The following is a 23696-nucleotide window of genomic DNA, read 5'->3' as shown; positions in this document are numbered from 1 at the left end:
AAGCTGGACTGACAGCTTGGCTGCTGCTGCAACTGCGATAGATTAAGCTGCAGGTCTACTTCGCAGGCAGCTCTAGTGCAGAGCGAGGGAGGGATGGAGCACTGGGACAATTACACCGGCCCAGCAATCATGACATTCAGAGGATGTCATCAGCCGGGTGCTAACAAGACTTTCAATCTCTTTTCCGATCAGCCATGGGGATCTTATCTCTCCGAGAAATGATAGTTTCCTCCAATGCTGCTGTTGTCCTGTGGCTCAGTGATGTGCAAATAAACATTAGCCATGTGGTGAAGCCAGCAGAGCAGTGTCAGCTTAGTGGGTTTAGTGCTCACTTAACACCCAGCTCAGTTGATTCACCAAGGTCAGACGACCTTTGAACTTTCATACTGGTCATGTCACTCACATCTGTTCAGTTTGAGGATCATATTCTCAACAGAGGCAAAGAGAAATGGCTCTGCAGCCATTCAGGTGTGAATAATCTGAGCCCATTGTCATGTCATATCTAATGTTAGTGTGTGACACACACACACACACACACACACACACACACACACACACACACACACACACACACACACACACACACACACACACACACACACACACACACACACACACACACACACACACACACACACACACACACACACACACACACACACACACACACTTCACAGAGAAAGGATGACAAAGTTGACCCCAATAGATTATGACGTAGTTCATATTTAAGAAGTGGGAATCCAGCATTCAATCGCTATGTGGCAATTTTTTTTCCAAACAGGAAGAACATAAGTGTGAATTAAAAGATTTAAATCAGGTATAGGAGGAGCTTCTTCTTGGCTGTGTGTTACTGATAAAAAGGAGAACAAGTGAGGACACATCTATGGAGGTGAAAAGGTGAAACACTGGACAGCTGCAGGACCTTGATCCAATACAGTAAACTTACACCAGTCAGTTGTTCTTGACAAAGTCACTAACTGCATAAAGCTACGGTTTCATGAATGCATGAAGTCAGCGAAGCGAGGGAAAGCATAAGTACTGAAAGCTGATGTGATGCTCATCCAGAGTGTTGGTGCAGGTCTGTGGACAGCAGAGGGCAACATACAGCCCCACAGTGGTGCATACCTAGCTCCTGGTTGATGTTGTCAGGCAGCCCTGATATAGTCTTTCTGCGTTTGACCTTCTTGGGCCGACGGGACACGGTGTCAGTGTTAATGAGGGAGCGCCGGATGCTCGCCTGTCGGTCAAACACTGCCCCTGGTAGCCGGGAGGGCGAGAGCAAGGCAGGCGGACAAACAGGCAAACAGCAGTTGGTTAGTCAGAGGGAACAAACTCAACAACATGCAGAGGGTGTTTTGTTTTTTTTTATCTTTGAAAGGTCAACATGCAAAGGCAGGGAATATTAGGCTCAGCTCAACAAATTTACAAATATAAATCATCTTCCCCATCTTTCAAAGTATTGTACTTACATATAGCTTTGGTCTTCATTACTCAACAGGTAATGTTTCACTTAAATTCGTGGAGTCACATTAAATAGCGGGTTATAACCTCACGTATTAATGTGAATAATAAATTTAAAAAACACAGACACTTGTGAGTTGTTTCTGTATTAGAAGCAAAGCGTGAATTATTTGAAAAAAACAAAACATTTTTACAGGAAGATTATATGTAGGTGATCTGAACCGCCAACAATTTATTATCCATCAGCTAAACTTGACATCTTGTATCTGCTTAACAGTAAATTCTTAAATATGGGTCACTGAGTTGTAAGCATACAAGTCGATATATGAGGTATGAAATGCATGCTCTTATCACAAAAAACACATGCACAAGACAGATATGAAGTGAAACATGCACTACGACTCAATCTCTCTCACACACACAGCTTCTCAATATCCTCCTCTCCCCCTGTCCACTTTCTATATTGGACAGGCGATATATTCAGGAAAAACGCTGATACTCTTTCTGCTATCTGGGTAGCTGGTGACAGCCTGCAGGCATCAGGGAAATAGAAATTGATATGAGGGCAGATAGTGTCAATCACGTAGCGCACGAAATGATAAAAAAAAGTCCCTGATCTGTGTGCGCTTTGCTTTCCCTGTTCCCGTAATCTGAAGTGACAGATGAAGCCTGTGCTGATCTGTGTGGAGTGGAAACACGTAAAGCACTCATTAGTGTTTAAATGTGAGTTAAAGGTGAGTTTGGAGTTATTTGACAGCAGCAAAGTTCAGAAGCTGAACTGGGATTTTGTGGCGTCTGCACCAGGAACCTATTTTTTCCCCCGAATAACATCATCTCACTTGTGTATTCTGTGATTGACTATAATAGAGACGTATATTATATCTCGGTGGGCAGCTTGTGAGCAGTGGACGGCGGCAATGAAAAACGAGGCCTGATAACAAGGGAATAGAGTCGACACGTTTTGCTGTGTACGAGTGTTCATCTGTCAAACGGCTGGTGATCTGACATCAAGTCAGTGAAAAGCCTTGACCTCTGGATAAGCTGTCAAACGATTTTCACACACAAACGCTCGCTCTCGCATGCATAAAGGAAGGTGAAGGTCAGGCTCCAGGAGGCATGATGGGAAATGAAAAGATATGGAGGAGGCAAACATCAACGGCTGACGCTCTGTGGACGACTGGATGTATAGAACTTGATTTGTGTACATCCATTCGGTCACAGAGGGTTAAATTAAGGAAGAGTCTGACATTTTAATAACTTGGCTCCCTCATTCTTAACTGTATTACTCAAGAGTTGGAAGTCACACAAGTTGGAAGAAGCAGTTCGGAAAATAGATGGACCAGTCTTTAGATGACATATCAGTGTCAGTCACCAGTCCTTCCATCTTCTTAAATCAACTGTTTTTTTGTTTCATATAGGAGTTATAATTGTAATTATATATTATTCGGCTTAAATAATAGTTTGATAATATATTTCATTTCCAAAGATGTCAGGGTTTTCCTTTAACACAAAGCAAAATGTGAATGAATGACTCAGGCGAGACTGAACTCTTTAGAAACCACTAAAGAATGGAAATGTGGAACTGGTTCATTGGTTTTCACAGCGAGACACTGATGATGAGGATGTTGGCTGATTGCTACTGGACTGATGAGAGATGGGACTGGCTGGTTATGGTCGTCTGGACATCTGGCCTACCTGTGACGTTGATGGGCACGATGTCCGTCCCCACGGCCTGAGCCGCCTGTCTCATCTTCTCCTCCGGGGTCGGGAGGGGCGGGGCCTTGGTCCATACTACGTGCCCGTCAACATCGGACACCTCGCCCGCTTCGCCTCCTCCGTGTGACGTGTGGGACCTCATGGAGTGCTGAGATTTATCTTCCTCGGCAGACGACGCTGTGGACTAGACGTGACAGACAAGGGTTAATAGGATACAAGATATCAAGTGCAGAAAAAAGTGAAAGAAAATGGGTCAAAAGCAGACAGGATGGAAATATTAAAAAAAAAAACAGGTAGAGGAAGTGACTGAGTAACTGAAATGGGGAGGTAATGAGGCAAAGAGAGATAATCAAAGACGAGAGTGATAGAAATGATAGAACAAAACAATCGTGGGTAATAAAACTCAACAGAAAACAAGCATTTAGGAAGATAAGGGCACAGACCTGACGTCTAAAGGAAAATGTCAACATAATCAAAGAAAATATGTGTGGGGAACAGAACATTACACAGTGTAATTGACCATAAGTGACATATCGTTCAGGTTCTAACGGCACACAAACTTTAATACATTACATTGGAGTGACCTTTTTAAGCCCGGCACATGATAAATACAATTAATCAGATCCAAAATGGAAACCGCCAAACCCACACACACTGTTAACAAGAGTGAAGAGATATAGCGGCCTGAGATAGCAGGATAAAAGCTACAGAGCAGAAAGAGGAGAGGAGAAACTGAGAGTCACTCATGCATTAAACGGTGTTGGCACACTAAGAGTTCTCGATCGAGGAGTCAAATTTACTGCAGTGAGCGATGCCAGCCGCAGTGGTTTACTGCTGCATTCAGGCTTTAAATTGAGCCTTTAGTCAACAGTTTAATTCACCGTCAGAGACTCTTTTCAATCAGAGTAGACACCACTTATAATGATCCAGAGCAGAGATGAAAAACAAACAGTCCGAAACGGTTCTGATTATTCATGAAATCCAGTAGAAGAGCCATCATCACTCCATCATTACAAAGTTGATAACATGTTAAACATCTAACAGTTTTCCAATCAAAAAGAAAGAAAGAAAGAAAAAAAAAAACCAGGACTCAAAATCCAAATAATCCAGAAAATAACAAGCCTTTGTATTATGTCCACAAATGTTCATCCTGACGATTAGAAATGTCAAACTGGACTCAAAAAGAAAACATGAGCACTTCCATACAACCCAGGCATGCATGACTGACTAAACATGGGGGGGTGGGGTCAATGTAAACAATAAATCTCGACAACAGCTTGGTGGCCTGTTACTGTGCATTTCCGTGGCTCAACCAAGAACCCCATTTCTCCCTTTGAAGCTGCTGTCAGGCATAGTTAAGCTCAACAGCTTTAGGACAACAGGAAATGACGGTTACGTGAGAAGAAGGGGACAAACGGAAGATGAGGGGGCAAGTGGGTAGTGGCTGGGAGGGAGAGAAGATGGGGTGAGTGTGCAAAATGTGGTACGGAAAAACAACAGTGTAGAAAAACAACAGTTTCGTGCGAAAGTGAAATCAGGCATGAAACAAAAGCTTGGCATCAGGGGGCTTCAGGGGACAAAAGAAAACCGGATTCTGACTGAAAGACGGAATCTGACCCCTTTATTTTTCAGTGTAAAAAGGACAAGAGAAGAGGGGGCATATTGTTCATTCACTCTTATGGCCAATTAGATGAAAAGAGCAATAAATAACTTTTGTCGGGGTCTTTCATTTCTATCTTTGTCTCTTTTCTCTATTGTGCCTATTTTCTCTGTCTTTTTCATTTTAATTTCACTAACAAAAAAGATCTGCTGGAGAAATGACCAGTGAGGCAAGACATCTAAAAATATGCAGAATGAAGAAAATATTGGGATGGGTTGATTAAATAAATGTAAATGAGCATTAGAAATGGGGGCTCAAAATTGTGTTGGTTGGGTAAAGAAGTACAAAAGATGGCTACATTGATTGCTATTTCAAACACCCGTATTTAAATTGATGTGTTATTAGAAAGCAGGTGATATTGCTCTGTTGTTAAGTGAATAAAAAATAATTGTGATTTTTTTTTTTTACCAAATAGAAAGTAGAAAACAGAGGATAAAGGAAAAACTCTAATATAAGTGATGAGATTGAGGTGCAGACAAAAATCTGACACTTCCATGAGAAACCACCAGAGGGAAGACAAACACCACTTTTTCCACCATGCAACCATGTGAAGGTCATGTATCCTGCAACAAGAGTATTCAACAACAAAAAAACACACACACACAAAAAACTCCCATCCATACTACTGCAGAGTGGATTTTTCTTTGGGTGCAGGTCTGTTTGTACCTTTTTGTCAAGCTCATCCTCCTCTTCATCCTGCAGGCTGCTGGCGGACTGTCGCGGGTCGCAGAAGGTGGGACCCTGAGAATAGTACTGGGAGCTCCGAAAGCCATCTTTCCTTAACTTGTCACATTCTGGAGAAAGGGTCAGAGATAAAGAGATGCTTCACATACAAAAGGTTAAGAGAAAAATCACACGCACACCATGTGATAAGCGAGACTTGATATTTAGATTTTGCTTCGGAACCTGAAAGAAAATGGTCATTAAGTTCACGAGGAACAATGACATTTCTATGAGAGCACTGAATTAACCATCAGGTGTGAAACCACGACAAAGAAAGGTATCCAACAAACAAATAGAAACAGTGACATAATTTCTGTAGCCAAACTCTATTGTGTCTATCAACAGATGCTTCTATTGTCCAGTTAACCCTTAATAGTAAATGGGACAGAAACAACAACAACAAAAACAACTAGTGATGACAGACAAAGGCAGGGTACACACACTGTGGAAACTGTTGAGTACCAGGAAATGCAGGCATAGAGAGAACTTGCAAACTCCACTCAGAAAAACTCCAGGGCCCAACTCAAACTTGAACCAGGGCCAATTGGGGACAATGACCATAAAGTGAAAAGACATTTAAAATGCAAACAAAATCGGAAAGATTACCCGTGGCAATCCTGGTTTCAGCTACAGATCAGAGTGTCGAACTTTTAAATGTTGGCGATATGCAACAATGCAGTAAAAAAGAAAGTGTGAAATATATACAACACACACATAGTTGTCAAATGTGCACAGTATGATATAGAACTGGCTGACCACTGTGAGTACGGTCCCTGTTGGACGCTGCCAAGTGCTGCTCACACCTTCTTCTCATCACCACCTGCTGTGATGCTGTGTGTGTGTGTGTGTGTGTGTGTGTGTGTGTGTGTGTGTGTGTGTGTGTGTGTGTGTGTGTGTGTGTGTGTGTGTGTGTGTGTGTGTGTGTGTGTGCAGGGTATCAGTTTCAGTCTGTCACACACAGATGGCAGAACCATCTCTATCTCTCCTCCATCCCCCTTTTCTCTCGGGGGACATTTAGCACATCAACTCTCTGTCTCTCTCAGCAAAGACCAACTAATGCATCCTTTGTTTAGCCATTTAATAATCAATCACATTCACAACCGTTGTCCTCATTGAACGTAGTCAACTGTTTGATCAAGACGTATCAATGACGTCTACCAAACTCCTAAAAGACAAATTCTCATAATACAAGGAGCTTTCTCCAATTTCCCTCGGTTTGTTGCCATATTGTCACAATTACATTTCCTCTTATGTGTTGCCCACTTACACATTGACTGCCTCATCAATTCAAATGTAAACCCTCCTGATAGTTTTTGTTTTTTTTAATCCCAGGTATTTATTCAGGGTGTGCACGTAATCAAAGTCTCATTTAGTGAATTATGCATGTGTACTTAAGCACATGCACTACTAGACATGATACCTTAAAGATGCAGCTTTTGATCCCTTTCATGTGCTTTTATTTCCAGCGCTAATTAGAAGCCCTCTCTGTGGACAGCACTCTGATGCATGTATAATACTGTCAGCTAATGGAACCTGATGGGACTGGCATGCTGGAACAAAAGGGTGATGTGGTGTGGAAGATGGGTTTTAGAAACTATAATGATAATGAGGACGGTGACGGGGAGTGGAGCTGTTGAGATGATTGGTGTTGCATGATTGGGGACGGTTTTATAAAATAAATAAGTCGACAAGCTGAGTGCTGCTTGTTGCCAGGCAGAACTGAAGGGAGAGAGCCGGGACGTGATTATGAGAGGATGAATGGAAAACTTGAAGGGCACTGTGGACAAATGTGTATAATGGCATTAATGTGGTGTATGGATGTATGTGAGATTTGGAAATACTAATTGCCTTTCATCATTTCATACATACAAAAAAAAGACATGTATAACAGCATCTATCTGAAGCTCAAATACAGGGAAAAACCATTATATCAGTATTAAGCTGATAATCACATCCAGTGGATTAAGAAAATTAAAATGGTGATTTATTAATATGTGATTACATGCTAATTACCCATTCAATCTCACAGATCGGCTTGGATGCAGGAAGCACGGTTCATGTTTAATTTTTCCATTAATTCTTAATGCTGTGTAGAAATATGAAAAACATTGGGAAACAAATCAGCGCCCTTGTTATCAGTTAATTATAATATTGACTGAACACGCACACAAGTCTGAGGACACTACTGACAATTACCATGCTCCTTTTATGTAACTTTAACGATGCATTTCGACCCTTTGGCACGTTTTCTGTGTAACTACCGAGCCAACTGACTCTCCTCATCACTGAACACGAGCTGAAACCCATGTGAGGTGCAAACTCAGGATGCACTTTTCATCGCTGATTGATTATTCTGCTTTGCAGAGCAGAAAGCAGCCTCGTGCACCTTACCGCGCTCATGATTGTGGCACCGGTTATTGTGAAAGGTTCCATGTGCATGGCAGTGGATAGGAGGCTGGTGTAACCTCCACATATGACCTCTGAAATACTGTAACAGTGCCTGGTGCTATACAGTGTGTTTTTCTGTTTTGAATCTTGTGCTGCCATCCTGATGAGATTCTTTGAAATGACTGTAATGGATGGATGGATGGATGGATGACAGAAACATACTATAGATGGCAGGATTGTGTTGACAAGCCACATGTGCAAAATAAGATTAATTAAAGGAGTAACTGCAGGTGACATGTTAGCGATTTAAAGTTGATGCAATCAGGACTTTTTGAGTTAAAAATGTTTTTTCGTTTTTTTTTTACTGCATGTAAACACAAAATGGACAAAAATCTTAAACAGAAAAATCACAAATATGGATGTCAACCTTACTTTTACTCGTATTTATGGTGGAATTGTGCATGAAGATAGCCCTACTGAGGATAACCGTGTCTTCATTAGGAACTGAAGTAGCATATGTCCCACTTCCCAGTGAGAAAAATACATCTGAACATGAACAAAATGGGAAGCTCCCACCCTAAAACTGTGAGGTTTTGGGAAGTGCTCTTATACAGATTCAAGTTAACTCAATACGGTTAAAGTTAAGTAATGTATTCGCTCTGAGCACAAATGAGTCATTTCAGATTTATATTTCGTCTCACAGCCATAAATTACAAACCTTATTGCAACTTCACATAAGTAGACTTCTCGTTTGTAACGATATTTAAACATTTTTTATCAGACAGTTAGAACAATTTGTCAATGATAAAAACACGAATGTTGTTTGTTTGGAAATGTGGGAAATGTGACCTTATCAACTGGTAACAATCCCAGTTCAAAGTGAGACACAGAGTATTTATGCAGCAGAATATAGTTATCCAATGATGACCAGCGTGGAATTTCACACGCCACCACCACAGATTTATAGCATTACATGATACGACACTTCTCGCAGACTGAAAACCATAAAACAGTCACAGCTTGTGTTGAGGACTCGCCACTCTCCCACACTTCCTGGGGAGAAGCGTTCGACGCAAGACATCACATTTCAAATGGAGCGCACAGATGCGCTCACTGCACACCTGTTGCCTTTCAGTCAGGCCCCCCTGGGGTTGGGTGGCGGTGACACAGGGTGACAGGATGCTGACAGGGTGAGGAGGGGGGCCCGCAATTAACCCCACCTCCCAGGTGGCGTCTGTGTTTCTCAGCAACATCAATATTGCAGGAAGTAATGAGCAACAGAGACGGAACAGAGGTGAAACAATGGGAGAGGTAAAGATAAGCGGCGGCGTGTTTGAGCAGGTGACTCACTCACTAAACGTCAGTATCGGGTTACAACACCCCCCCCCCGTAAAGCCTCTCGTCCTCCCTTTATCTCAGCGTCTTTTTATCTCCTGACACACAAGGCCAGCACACAACCTGTAAACAAATGGCTTTAACTGTAGCACACCGGTCACACACATACACACAGACGACCCGACGCATGCATTTTCTCACACTGTTATCTGAGAAATAGGTGGAAAACATTTCCCAGAAACTCTCTTTGAAACCCCCGTCAGCATTTTATTCCCCCTTCCTGGTCCGGGAAGTTTGTGAGGGGTTTTAAAAATGTTGCCACTCTACTGTGATTCCACTACTGGTGTTTGTCTGACAACAAGATCTCAGGCCTCTCCTCTCATCCGACCTGAAACCAGGATGTAAAGGATATCACACGGTTGTGTTGTTTGATAAACACAAATGATCAGTTTGGACTTTTTTTTCTTTTAACACTGTTTTACACAAACTACTGGAATCCTTTTATCCACCATGTGGTTTTTGTTAATGTGTTTGGGTTGGCTTCTTATGAAGTCAATGATGTATTTTCTTTAACTTCATTTAAGGTGTATTTCAGGATAACTGCCCTTTTTTCTGACTTTCTCAGTTGAGACCAGAGGTTTTTTTTTCCTTCGCACCCACTTTACTCATCCTCAGATAACACTGCGTAATGACGAGAAGTCTATAGGAGGTGGTAGCCTCGCCACAAATGTGCAAAGAAGGAAACGACCCCAAGTTGTCTTGTTTGAACGTGTGTGAATAAGTGAATAATTACAGTATCAATACTCAGATGGTGAGTAGAGTTCGATGGTGGGACTTATGACGACTAATAACCGCTGCTTTTTCCTCACTTAGCTCTACTTTATCTTCACAAGCACTGTTGTTTCTCTCCAGCTATCAAGGCCCGTTATCAACGGAGGGACTTATTCACCTGTGTGCAACGGTGCAAATCAATCAGCCTGACCAATGGAGCTTTCCTTCAACCTAATTGACACTGTGTTTAATGCAACACTGACTTTCCCCATTCATGCAATTCGTTGGATGTGGGTGTCTTATTGTGGGACTAAATCCGAAGTGGGTGAACTTGTTTGTGGTAGACACTTCGCCCAACTCTTTGCCCACCTTTCAGAACCTGGAAAGCTCAGCTTTCATCGTGACCATTTCTAGCTGTCGTGCTGTTTGCTGCAGACATGCTGATCATATTTATACCATCAAATGTAATTTTATTTTGACACATTATTAACATTATATTTAATCCCATATGTATCACCAATACCAATATACTGCTATATCCCCATTAAATACACTAGGATGGCATGGCGAGATTCCAGGAAATATCAATGTGCTTTTTAATGGACAAATATTAGTTGATCATTATGGCGCCAGCTTAATTCAAACTGCTGCAGTTCTAGTGTGTTTTCTTATGCAGTTTTGGCATTCACAACTAAAATACCATTCAATCTTAAAAAAACATTGGCAAATTTTGTTTTACAAAGGTATTCATCAACTTTTTTTATGTGAACATGAAAGTCAGAGTGGTGGTCTTCACTCCAGCTCTGTCAGCGAGCATGATTATCCTTTTGAAGAGCTCCTTTACCTCGCAGGGCGGTCTTGAGGTTGACTTTGGCTTGGCGGTGGAGGTCCTCTACACAAGGCGGCCTGCTGCCCGGTAAGAAGACGTTCTCCTGCTGGTGCCACGGCGCCGTGTAGTGGACCGTCCACTTGCTCTCTTCATCCAGGTTAGACACAGCTAAAGAAACACACAAGTTAAACAAGTTCAGTTTGTTTTTCCTGGTCTTCCGGCACATAAATTATATCAAATCATACCGCAGGGAAAACAGCTCAACGGGATGCATCATGCAGTTTACCTGAGAGCAGCGTTGTTTGTTATTGATCGCATGTCACGTATACAAAAGGCAGCTCCCTCAATGTCTCGCATCACTTCAGTTTCTAAACCCGACCATTTAGAAAACAACATGTCCTCTTGAGTACTGTCTCCGCAAGGCATTTGTGTATATTTGTAAAAGAAAAGGAAGGGGGAGGAGAATGGGGTGTTTTGTATGAAGGTGTTGGTCTCGACACCATCAACATGACACTTATCTGAGACATCAGCAGGCCACACAAGTCTGGGGGGGGGGGTGTCAATCTATCTGGAACAAGTTGGAGGGAAACGCTGACCAGTTGGCATCAACAACTCTCAAAAACAGACAACTTGATTTCACAAAAATGTCTCTCTAGAAGCAAAGTACCTCAATAACACTGATAACATCAAGTCAGCACAACTGGTTAGAATGATATTGCTTCCACTCCACACAAGGAATTACCTTACATGCCACTTTTAATAACCACAGTCTCTTCTCTCAGTCAGATGTACACATGACACTGCTGTACCACTGCAGCCCATGCTGCCATCACATGTAAACACATGGATGCAGCGTGCAAAACAAAATCAATGGCCAGAAATGGCACAATTCAATGGGGATCCATCATTCAATCAATCACTGTCATAAGCCATCTTACCAAGCGAGCGTACCCAAGCCAACGTTGGTGATCGTGGATGTAGAATTATCTCCATTTATGCAGCCAAATGGGAGACAAATCAACTGTTTGCCCCCCTGCCTGACTCTCTCAGCATGTCCATCTGGTGACTGGGAGCGGGGCAGGGGACTGGAAGAACCAGGAGGAAGGGGACGGACCTCAAAAGACAGTGGAGGGTTTTGAGGGGTTTTCACAGGTGCAAATGAGCCACAGTGGGACGCCTGGAGAGGTGGACTATGTCAGGGAGGCGGATGAGTTCTCCTAAACAAACTGGTTGATCAAGAAAGTTTGACGCAGTTTAGTTTAGTGGTTTGTGACATAATGAATGGTCCAGTATCCCCGAAACCTAACAAGACGAACAAATGCATTTGAATGAGGACTTAGTAGTTTCAACGCTGATGTCCTATAGTTTGTGACCAATGGCCCCTTGAAAATGTCAGTGAAGCTTAAGAGAGAGTGTTTGCCCATGCCCCCTGATACTTAATCACCTATTTTAGTTCATGCCCGTTTTGCCACCTTGAATACTCTGAGCTGGAGCACTGGGCCCAGATCCAAAACTAGTTTCATGAGCTGGAGCAATAAAGAGACGATAGGAGCTTATCCAGTATCATACCATGCCATGATTTTTAGGGTGTCCGGACAATTCATCCATGTGGTTCCGGATATCTCATCCACGACTAATTTTTTGTCAGCAATACTGATTTGAAGGATTGGATTCAAAGTATATGTGACACACTTGGAAAAATTATCACGTTTATTTGTCACAGAAACATAAAAGATATGTATTTCATTATCAAAACAAATTTTTTCAGCATTATTGAACTGACGGATTTGTGAATTTTGATGCAATACTGATCTGATTTTACACATGATGCCAATATTTTTTGCTAATTTTGACTTAAAGATTAAGTGGCTTCCAACTGAGCTTTTCGTCAAAAGTAATTCCTAAAAATGTATTACATGAACTTGTTTAATTTGTTGTTTTACCATTAAGAACATTGTAAATGATATTATACTATATATGAACATATACTAGATATATGAAAATATGTAAAATATCAATTTGAAATAACATGCAAAAGCACATCGTACAGGATTTATTTTCTCAAAGAAAATTCTGAAATGTTATCCGTGGATGAGTTTCCCCACAATTGTTTTTTTAGACGGCTTCCGTCAGTCGGTGCGTGCGTTCACTGATTATCTACCCGTGGCTCAGTCATGCTGTTTGCAGCGTGCCTGCTTGGATCAAAATTGTCAATCAAATGTATCACGAGGCAAAACTGTCCTGAGCACAAGTCTGAACTAAAGAGCCGCATGTGACATACAAAACCAAATCTATACATACGCCAATCAGTGCCATTGGAAATGTGAAAGTTGCACTTTCAAGCTCAATTTTGAACATGGACCTGAAGCTGCAGCAGCGTGTGAATAAGAGTCCAAAAGATTTTCCATTCTCACCATTTCTCCCACACACTCGGCACAGGTATCCCCACCCCCACCCTCCTTTCACAAACCGTGGGGTTTGAATAGACCTCAGTGAGCGGGCAGGCCAGGGACATGGGGACTAAGGACACAAAGCATGTATTGTCCCCCCTGCATCAGTCTCCACATCAGCCCTTTCAGTGCCACAATACCCCCTAGCTCCTCATCTCTCACACGCACGCACACGCAAACGCACGCACACACACATACACGACTCTGGCGCGAAAGTCTTTTAGAAGTCTAATCCCTCCGCCCATTGACATCCCAACTCTCCCTGCGCTCTTTAACAAACAGACAGAGCAGCACAGGCTCAAGACAAAGTGCAAAAACAAGCCACAAAACTTCACAATGTAAAAGCTGCGCACTGTATGGACGGCCGGGAAAACGCACAAGCATGCACAACAGCACAGCATGAGCTGAAGGGATTACCTGTTAGGATCAATAACGGTAATCAAATTATATCGAACTGGGTCCCAAATTGTGCACCAGCCAATACAGAGTATCGACTCCCAGTCATGATACATTTCAAAAAAAAAAGAAAGAAAAAAAAAGAAAAACATCATCTCTGATTATTCATAACCTTCGTTTAACCTTTGACCCATTAGAATTAACAACCTTTTATTGTCAACCTACCAATATGACAGACTTTTTTGTTTTGACTGATTTTGTTAAAAACATGAAATCTCCTGGTTGCACTGACCACACAAGGCCCTTGGGGGCTGCAGAGGAAGGTCATGGTGCTTCGCTGAGAAGCAAAGTGCAGGCATGTGCAAGATGGCATGATAAGATGCGAGAAGTCTCAAAACGCTGAGGTAATGATTCGCCATATCACCTCAGCCTTGGCTCCAGTTAACACGTGGGCTATAAATACCTTTCAGATTGGAGCTTGCCCTCCTTCAACTGGACTTCGCTCCGCCGTCATATCCTCAATACACAGCCACTGATCAAATAATAGCCTTGCAACATAACTAATCCCCTTAAGCATAATCTACTCTGCATATGACACACAGACCTGGAAACCCCATCGCTAAAACCATTCCGATTTTTTTTTTTCTTTAAACACAAGTAAACTTCTAAATTGGTACAAGAATAGGCAATATTAATGTGGCTGATTTTAGATTCCTCCAACTATCACTTTAATCAAAGCTGATGGGTCATTTAGTGGCAATGCTTGGACTCTGGGTCCAGTGGTTACCTGGTAACAGGGTGCAACAGTGGGTCGTGTCTGTGCTCAGCAGTGTAGCTGTACCACCACAGGGAACAATTTTAATGAAATCATGTATAAAAAAAAAAATCATTAAAGCTGGTATGCTGCTGATACAGAAAATGATAAGCATAGTCCTTAAATTTGAATTAAATTAAGATTGAATTAATTGAAAGCTCCAGGAAATTCACACACAATGGCAACAGTGTACGGACCTGAAACCAACTATCCGCTTTCTATCAATTTTAATTGAAAATATAGGTCTTATCCACTTTAGAGATGCATCAATCAGAATGAAATAAAGACATAAAATCTTACCCTTCCTTTTGAAGTACTTGATGACAGATTTTAACGAGGTCCCGATAAAAACCATTATTCCGACTGAGTGTGTTCGTCTCTTCTTTTTAGGAAAAAGTGCCACAAAAAGAGAGAAATCCAGGGAATGACAGAGGGAGAGGATCAGGATAAAGGCGCGCTGGCATCGGCTCTCCTCCACTCACATTCTCACTATACGGCAGCTTGGCTGCAAGTGTATGTGAGCGTCTACTATGCTCACAATAAGTCTCTACCCCTATCAGTCTTTCAAAACACACACACACACACACGGTCCACCACTCCCCCCCCCCCCCCCCCCCCCCCCATCATCATCACCACTACTCCTCCTCCCTCAGGCAGTCCGGTCCTACGAGACAGACACACACACACACAGCAGGAGGGGTGTAGGACCGGCCCCTCTGTTCCTCTGCGCTTTGGTTACCAAGGAGTTCTGGCTCCTTTCCCTTTATTTCTCATCATCAGTCATTTTCTCGTGCCGCCGTTACTCCACTACACTCTCTCTCCACGCTGCTGAGATTACAGCTTGAAGTGAAACTTTTATTTTCCAGCCAACCAGGACAGTACTGCCATTTTTGCCTTTACAGTCAAAACTCATTTAGCTGCACCCTCCCCCCCCTTTTTTTGCAGACTTTATCATCCTTTTACTTCTCTCTTTTTTTTTTAAATGCACTGATTCTTTCAGTGCTATGACAGACTCATCTGAGGAATATTTATGCATCTAATTAAACTATGAGCCACCTCTTCAGAGGAACCTTGTACATCCTTGGGAGCCGAAAAAAAAACCACATTGAGCTTTTCACTAGGTATTCTCCAGGGGATTCAGCTTCCACCTGCATGCAAAGTGCAATGCAAACAGAGAATATCTTTACATACACTGCAGCACACAGATGCATGAACATTTTCAGGTGATTCTAAATTATGGTAAATTACATTTAATTCCAAATTTTAAAACATAGAGCATCCAAGTTGAAGGAAATTATCACCGATATCTGTCATTTCCGCTTATCGTCTCTGTCAATCAACCTTTGGTCTGATCATCTCCAGCCTGCTGTGTGCGCACATGGCGGCTGAATCTGTGCCGCATAAATATAGACCACATACAATCCCCCCATTGTCCAACCTGCACACAATCTATCACACACACACACACACTCCAGCACCCACCCATTCAAACACACACCCATGGAGGGCAGGACAGCCCCTCCTTCAGCGATTGTATTTCATTTCAGCCAAAGTGGTTGATGAGCGGAGGGAGGGGGCCGTGAGGGAGGCTGAAACATGAGCTTGAATAGAGTGCAAATGATCCTTGAATTTGTGGATTCAAATGTATTTTTTCCCCCCCTCTGCTCACTACCAAGCTCCCTTTTTTTTAACCTTTTAGTCCATCATTGAAGTGCAGTGCCAATGTGCAGACACAAGGTTGAATTGAGCTTTAATCATTTTTGTTTATCTTAACATAATTTACCACTTCTGCAGTCAGTTGTATGCTGTGAGGTGTCTATTACAGTATTCATTAGTTGAAAGAGACCTTGGTTATTGGAGTTGTGGATGGATGTTTGATGAAGGTTCAACATGTGTTGGACCTGTTCTCAATATGAGCTTACACACAAATATTAAACCAAAAGCAAATACGACTATGACTCTCAAAAGGAGTTGCTGAAGTAAAAAAAAAACAGAAATGCAGTTATGGTATATCAAATGTGATACGACATTTAGAATACAGTTTTTATAATTCACAATAATAAAAGGTAATGCAACACTTAGTTACTCTCGCCTAACAGTGACACGATTCTTCCTTTGCATGCCTGGGTTTTCTGAGGGTTCTGTGGTTTCCTCACACAGTCTAATCATGCATTTGGTTATAATTAGTGACTCCAAACTGCCAAAAGATGTGGCTGGGTGGATGGATGGATGGATGGATAAGCTCAAGTCCTGCGTGTTTTGACAGCAGCTTCTCATTGGCTTACATCACATCCAGCTTGGCACACGTACAGTATTAGGATAATTAATGCAGACACAAGCGCAAGCAGAATCTCTCATTAAAAGGCCTATTGTTCTTAGAGCAGTGTCAACACACACACATACACACACATACACACACGTGCACATGCAGAGGCAGGTCAACATATCCGCCGGAGAAGCGCTTCAAATCTAGGCCACTTCTCGGATTAGGGATATCCATTCAGCCATATGTCCTTCTGCTCTTCCTCACTGAAGAAAGGAAGCCCCCGCTGCACCCCAGCCCAAACAATATCAATCTTTCATCTGTTCATGCTTCCAGCCGGATGTTAAGGACGCACGCAGGGACTCTGTGAATGAAGCCTGAAGAGAAGAAAATAGGCTATTTAGACTAGTAAACACCAGAGATGATGTCTCAGGGAGTAATACCATATAAATCACTTTGTAGTTGTATTGATCAATATTGTTCACCTCAATCAGCCAACTCTATATTTCCACTTGCAATATAAATGTAATTAGGATCTTATGACTACAAATGCACATATCTATGATGTGATTAGTTTATTTAAAGCTGGAAAATTGCAAAGTACGACGTTTCAAGCACTCCGATTTACAAAGTCAAACTGAATGACTTGTTTTGCTTATCCAAACCAGACACGAGCCTCCAGCGACACCCAGGCAACATGTGGCCAATATCTCCATTCTTTGCAGACCGCAAGTATCAGTGTTGGTTATGAGAAGAAGAAAGTCATTTTAAACACAGTTGAAGAGTAACTTCTCTGCAATTAAAACACAGAAAATCATGCTTTGAATATTTGCATTCGCCCCGATCATACAAATCAGAGCAGAGAACCTTTCTGTTGGTTACTTCCCTTTTTGGAAACGCCTTTAATATCCTCACAAGTGTTTCTTTGCAAAATGCGAAGCAGTTTTAGTCACCAGGTTCAGTTCAAGCACAGAATGCAAGCACATGATTGCTAGCGTTAAGTCATAAGGTGGAGGAAGAGGGACAGTGAGGAAGTGAGGGGGATGAATCAGGCCATAATTACGACTCCTGAGCAGAGAGATTAATGAGGTGCTCCTGTTCATTCTGGTCATTTCCTTTGTCTGCCTTGTTTTCACACCACAGTTGGATCTCTCCATCAACCTAACTGAGGCAGCTGCAACCTCTCCCTCTCTTTTCCTCACAGTCACCTGACTTGTGTAGTGGTTTGGGTTTTTCTTTTAAGTAAAAGACTGCTGAACTCAGATTCCCTTCAGATTCACAAAATCACCTTTTCGTGTATTTAAAACAGTAATTTTGAAGGATTCACACACACACACACACACACCCTGTGACAGGCCTCAGCTTTTATTTCTCTAATTGGGCTTATGAAGGAGGGCTAAGCCGACTCTGTAAAACCCTTCAACTCAACCTGATCGGCTAAAGTGACCCCCCCTTCATTTCTCCTCTTTCCTTTAGACGTAAGCACTTTCATGACTGCTAATGTAACCAAGACTGTATTGATTTTACACTCCTCTGACTCCCCGACCCCTTCTTCTTGCACCCTCTTGTTCAGGCTCCGACCTCGTACACCTTCTTCACAGAGAACGTGTGAAGTAATGGTGAGCATGAAAACACAGCACACTCGTATGAAAGCGCAAAAATCTTGCAATCTTGAGTGTAGCACGCAAAGTATCTGATAAATAATCGATAACGTTCTGAAATGTTAATGTTTGGTGGATATATATGATACATAATATTTAGGAAATATGGAATGGAAATTGAAGTTGTTCATTAAGTTCACAATCAACAGCACCGAATCCTCAAATGGATTCCTTCTATGGGAAATGATGTCATTACAATAGATATGACTGCTTCAACAGGAAATCAACCAAGAACTGTCTACATCGACTAGGTCAATGTACTCCCTGTTTTACTGTTGTCTGTCATGTACCACTTGAGAAAAAGGTTTGTACCTTATGAATATAGAGTAAATCTCGTATAAACAAAGTCGTGCAGAACATTCTATAGTTCCTCCCACTTCCCTTTTTTTCTGTGAATGAATATCTATAATTCATAGCATTCAGAGCGACACCCTGGTGTTCTCATCCCCTTCCCCCTTCTTTCATGCCTACATGTCTGTGAATGAAAGCGTAGCATGAGGGGTCAATGGGAATCGGATGGTTTTTTTCCCCCTTCCTGTGATGTACAGCAAGACATGAATAATCTACGCGTGGCACGAGGGGGAGGGGTCGGGCTGTGAAGATGGTATGTAGAGGGGATAAAAAGTAAATCCCTTATGATCCATGTTATCAAGCGATTTCTGTGAAAACTAACATTCATTAGTTGGGTATTTCACACTCAAGCGGCGGTTATCTGTTGATCATTGCTGTGAGCTGTGTTGCCGAGCGGCGGAGCGGAGAAGCCTCTCCACAAGACCCATAAAACGACAATTAGGCCGAGTTAAACTTCAAACTCTCTCCTGAACAAACATCAACTCTCAGTCCAAGTCCCAGTGCGGCCAAGGTGACGGAGAGGTTAGGCTGAGTAAACATGCTGCCATTTCTGTCACTAATTATTTTAGCATGGGGTTCAGGTCCCGCGCATCTCACACACACACACACACACACACACACACACACACACACACACACACACACACACACACACACACACACACACACACACACACACACACACACACACACACACACACACACACACACACACACACACACACACACACACACACACACACACACACACACACACAGTTGAATAAACTCCTGCACTCACTGAACGACCTTTTGGAAACTGAGTAAACACTCGCTGCCTCCGTCTCCCCCGCCTGCCTCTGTTCAAGCAGACAGAGGTTACTGGGTAACTCCAGTCCTCCTTTAAACCCCCCCACTGCCCCCCACCTCTCCAGCAGTCTTTCCGTCTGACCTGCTCCATTGAAGCAGCTGGGATGCCATCGCACAGACACACACAGGCACGCACACACATTTTACAATCGCCGAGATCGGCAAACTACAGTCAAGATAGACACAACAACCTGAGATCGCTGTGAAACTCTCACGTCGGTTTTCCATTCCAGTTTAACCAGCTGTCCGCTCTGTGCAGACGGCAAACCTCTCACTATTCATCCAGACAAAGTCAATGGCCACTAAGCTTTTGTTTGTAGTGGTTTTCAGAAAGCCAATCAGCAGTGGATTTGCATTAATGTTTTGTGGAGAAAGGAAAAACAAGTTAGGTTAAAGAGGCTGGGTGTGAATTGTTTGAGTAAATGTATTTCAAGCTACAGGAGAGGTTCAAAACATTTTAGTGAAAAGGTTTGCGATTTTGGTGACTTTCAGAGAGATTGGCTTCTTAAATAATTAAGCATGGTTCCTGTTCAGCTAAAGTCCCCTTCATGGATAAAGCAGATTATACAACATAAACTGAGCATGCATCTTTAATATTAGCGAGTCTGTGTGTGTGTACCAGATTATTCTTTTGGTTGAAAAGCAGTGGGGCCTCTCTCTCTATAGGCTGATTCTCCTTTGTGATCCATGAGAAAAACCTTCAGAGTCTGGGTGACACCCTGCAAACTAAGCCCAGAGCACATCATTTTTAAATTTAATCACACCCTGCTCTTTTGTATTTATGTGTTTTCCATTTCAGATGTGCATGGATGTGCACAGAGGAGCCTTGATGTGGTGACACATGTATGTTTGTGTTTTCTATTCAAACACGACAAAGCTGCTCATACATGGACCGATGTGTGTGAAAATGCATGGATGAGAGAGATGTCTTTGAAAAAGGGTGGAACAATGCCAATGTGGGGAAAATGGAGATGGTATCAAAAGGTGAAAAGACTTTCAAAGTGAGACATGGAGAAGGGAAATGAGGCAGGAAGCAAAGTTGCATCCGCAGAAAGGTTGAGGGAATCTTTGATGTGGTAGAACCGGAGCCATATTGCTGAGTAGCGATGCCATGCAGGATAGAATAGACCGCATTTAAGGGAGTCGAGGGAGAGAGGGGAGAAAGACAGCTAAAGAAAGAAGAGAAAAGCTCAAGGGACTTTGAAGGAAAAACATCCAGGTTGTAGGCCTTCATCTAATAGAAAAATACATACATACAGTGAGACAAACAGACACCAAGGCTCAGCAGGCTCACCGGCCATGCCTGATTTTCTCTCCGCGAAATGTTTAACCTGGCTGCTCCTTATCGACCGGCTGTGAAATTCAAGCCGGGATAAAAGGGGAAGGAAAGAGCCAACTGTGTGTGTGTGTGTGTGTGTGTGTGTGTGTGTGTGTGTGTGTGTGTGTGTGTGTGTGTGTGTGTGTGTGTGTGTGTGTGTGTGTGTGTGTGTGTGTGTGTGTGTGTGTGTGTGTGTGTGTGTGTGTGTGTGTGTGTGTGTGTGTGTGTGTGTGTGTGTGTGTGTGTGTGGATACAGTTAGACAAAGACACAGTAGAGTCAAGTCTCTACAGAAACAAGTAAAAGTATTACCATAGAGATTAAAAAAAAACAAAAAAACCCTCACAACAGTGAAGTGTAATCACTATACAAGTCTTTCCATACATCCATTGAGCAGGAAGAGTTTTACAGTCGTGTCAGTTTCAGCACAAAGGGGGCGGGTCACTCTTAAAATGTACACGCCTGTTGAGCAGGGACTTAAATGCTGTTATTTTACGAGCGGCCTGATTTGTACGCATTTGGGGCGGTTGGAGGAGGTGGCAGCTTTGTTGTTGACTTGAGATGTTTTATGTCGTGGCCAAAGTCGATTTGTGGCCAATGGTCCGTTTCATCCCCGGCAACAGTCTTAAATCAAATGCAATTTGACCCGGCCGGCCTGTCACCTCCCAACCCTGGCAGAACAATGAGCTGAAACTGAAGCAGGCCTTAAAAACTTTGGGGTGACTGTTTCCCTCGTGTTTGGATGAGCTGGGGAATGTTAAATAACAGTATTACGAGCCCATGAATACTTGTCATATGATCAAAGCGAGCTTCACTAATGTAAGCATGTTTATTCTAATGGCATAAATACCTATGGGAAAGTTTTATCCAATTTCAACTAGATTGAAGATGTTTCACTCCATCTTTAGGAAATAAAATTGCCTTACATGTTTGTAAAAACATACTGGGTATGCAAACAAGCAAACATTTTCCTGTATATTGCTTCCAACTGCTTGAAATTTAATAACGGCAAGAATAACATCTGTATTCCTAACGGGCTTGTATTCCAGGTTTTTTACATGAGTCAGTAAAGCCTGCATTGTTACTCGTTTGTCTTGAGTATAATAAGTCAAGCCGTTTATTAATGTCAAACCACTACTGTGCTGTAATAAGGGCATCACTGAGCTGCCTGCATGGCTGATTGCACCTCCTGTTGTCTTCTAAACAGTCTGACTTCACTGTATTTACATGGAACATCATGTTTCTGTGTGAACACTTTCATGGCAGGACTCCAAGCAGGTAGGTCATCCAGCGTTAACCGATAAATTCCTAAAACATTAGCTCAGCAGTTTGTTTTCAATTATTCACCCCGCAAATCCCTCCCTCACTTTCTCCTATTCCTTAATATTTATTATGCAGTGCAGTTCCAACAAACGACTGACAAATTAATGAAATATTTTCAAAAATCCCAGAGGAAATATCTGTGAAACCACAAATAGCGTTTCATAAAGACAGACCCCTGGCAGCAGACACATTACATTAAGGTCCATTACCATCCAGCCATACTGTCTCCACTCATATTGACTCATGGCACTTCTCACTCTCCAGTGGACCCTCGAAGAACCTGCAGCATCAATTACCACAATGCCTAAGTGCATGTGTGCATGTGTGGGAGCAGATATTGTGTATCTGAGGCATGTGGATAAGATTTTAGTCTGCATTATCGCGACCAAAAGCGACGTTGTGATTTGAAATCTTGTAACTATAAGTGTTATTGTGTGAACGCATGCCTGCGGCAGTTTTTCCAATCTACTGCGCTAAAGACCACAAACACATTCCAGTGAATAATAAAGGAGGTCAAAATTGCTACATTGCATCCCCATTAACCCACACCTTTGTCTTTTTTGCTCTATCTTGACACATTCTTGCACAGATCGGTTATAAGACAATCAATGTCCATGTGCCTAAAGCCGAGCTGCATGAAAGGATGCGAACACACAGCACATCCACATCGTAATGCCTGAACACAAAACATTATGTTGGCTGGCACACTGGTTTCATGACCTACATTTCAACACCAGAGCTGTCGGTTCCCCCTCTCTGAAGAGGAAGTGTGTCGTGATTGTTTCCCCTTCCTCCCTCATTCACAATCATTAATCCAATTTCATAATAAGCCCCACCCGTAAAACGCCATAAATCTGACATTGGATACACTACATTTAATACTCAAATGCAAAGCCTGCTGTGGTCTTCCACATACGAGTGGGTTTTTGTGTAATAGTGGACTTTCGACATTGGAGTGATTCCAATGAAGTATGAATTATGGTCAGTCGTAAGATCACTAGCAATCAATAGGCAAACATTAACAATATGAGTCACAAGTTTCAATATGTGTGGCATAAGGTCATCAATGAAAATTGATTTGCCGAGTAGTGATAAGCAGATGTGATCATCTGTATGTTGAATTTGTGTTATATAGATGTCAGGGTTTCAAATATGTCAGAGCATGTAGTGGATATGTCTGTTTCACAGTAAATTATCAGTCTATTCATTCCTTACATCAGTATGGTAATTGTGTTATATGGAAACATGCAATGACAATAAAGGGATACATTTCCCCCCCATTTTTACTGAGTGGCATGTCACTTTGGCCGTTTCCATGACCCCCATGTTCTGCTCATGCTGCTGACGAGACGGTCCTGTCTGACTTCAGCATAGAGCCGCAGAGACAGAC

General features: G+C 42.4%; 1 protein-coding gene across 1 annotated transcript in view; it reads right to left on the bottom strand.

Moving 5' to 3' along the window:
* nhsl1b (NHS-like 1b) overlaps nucleotides 1-23696 on the bottom strand; it is a 96962-nt gene that overhangs the window by 9662 nt on the left and 63604 nt on the right. The window contains exons 2-4 of the mRNA XM_080513540.1: nucleotides 10899-11051; nucleotides 5504-5631; nucleotides 3157-3361 (exon numbers count right to left, since the gene is read on the bottom strand). Coding sequence (XP_080369666.1) covers nucleotides 3157-3361; nucleotides 5504-5631; nucleotides 10899-11051 — 486 coding nt within the window. The remainder of the gene's footprint in view (nucleotides 1-3156; nucleotides 3362-5503; nucleotides 5632-10898; nucleotides 11052-23696) is intronic.

This window comes from Blennius ocellaris (genome assembly GCF_963422515.1).
Source record: "Blennius ocellaris genome assembly, chromosome: 18".
Lineage (NCBI taxonomy): Eukaryota > Metazoa > Chordata > Actinopteri > Blenniiformes > Blenniidae > Blennius > Blennius ocellaris.
The sequence above is the reverse complement of the archived record's forward strand: the minus strand, read 5'-3'. Positions and strand labels throughout refer to the sequence as shown.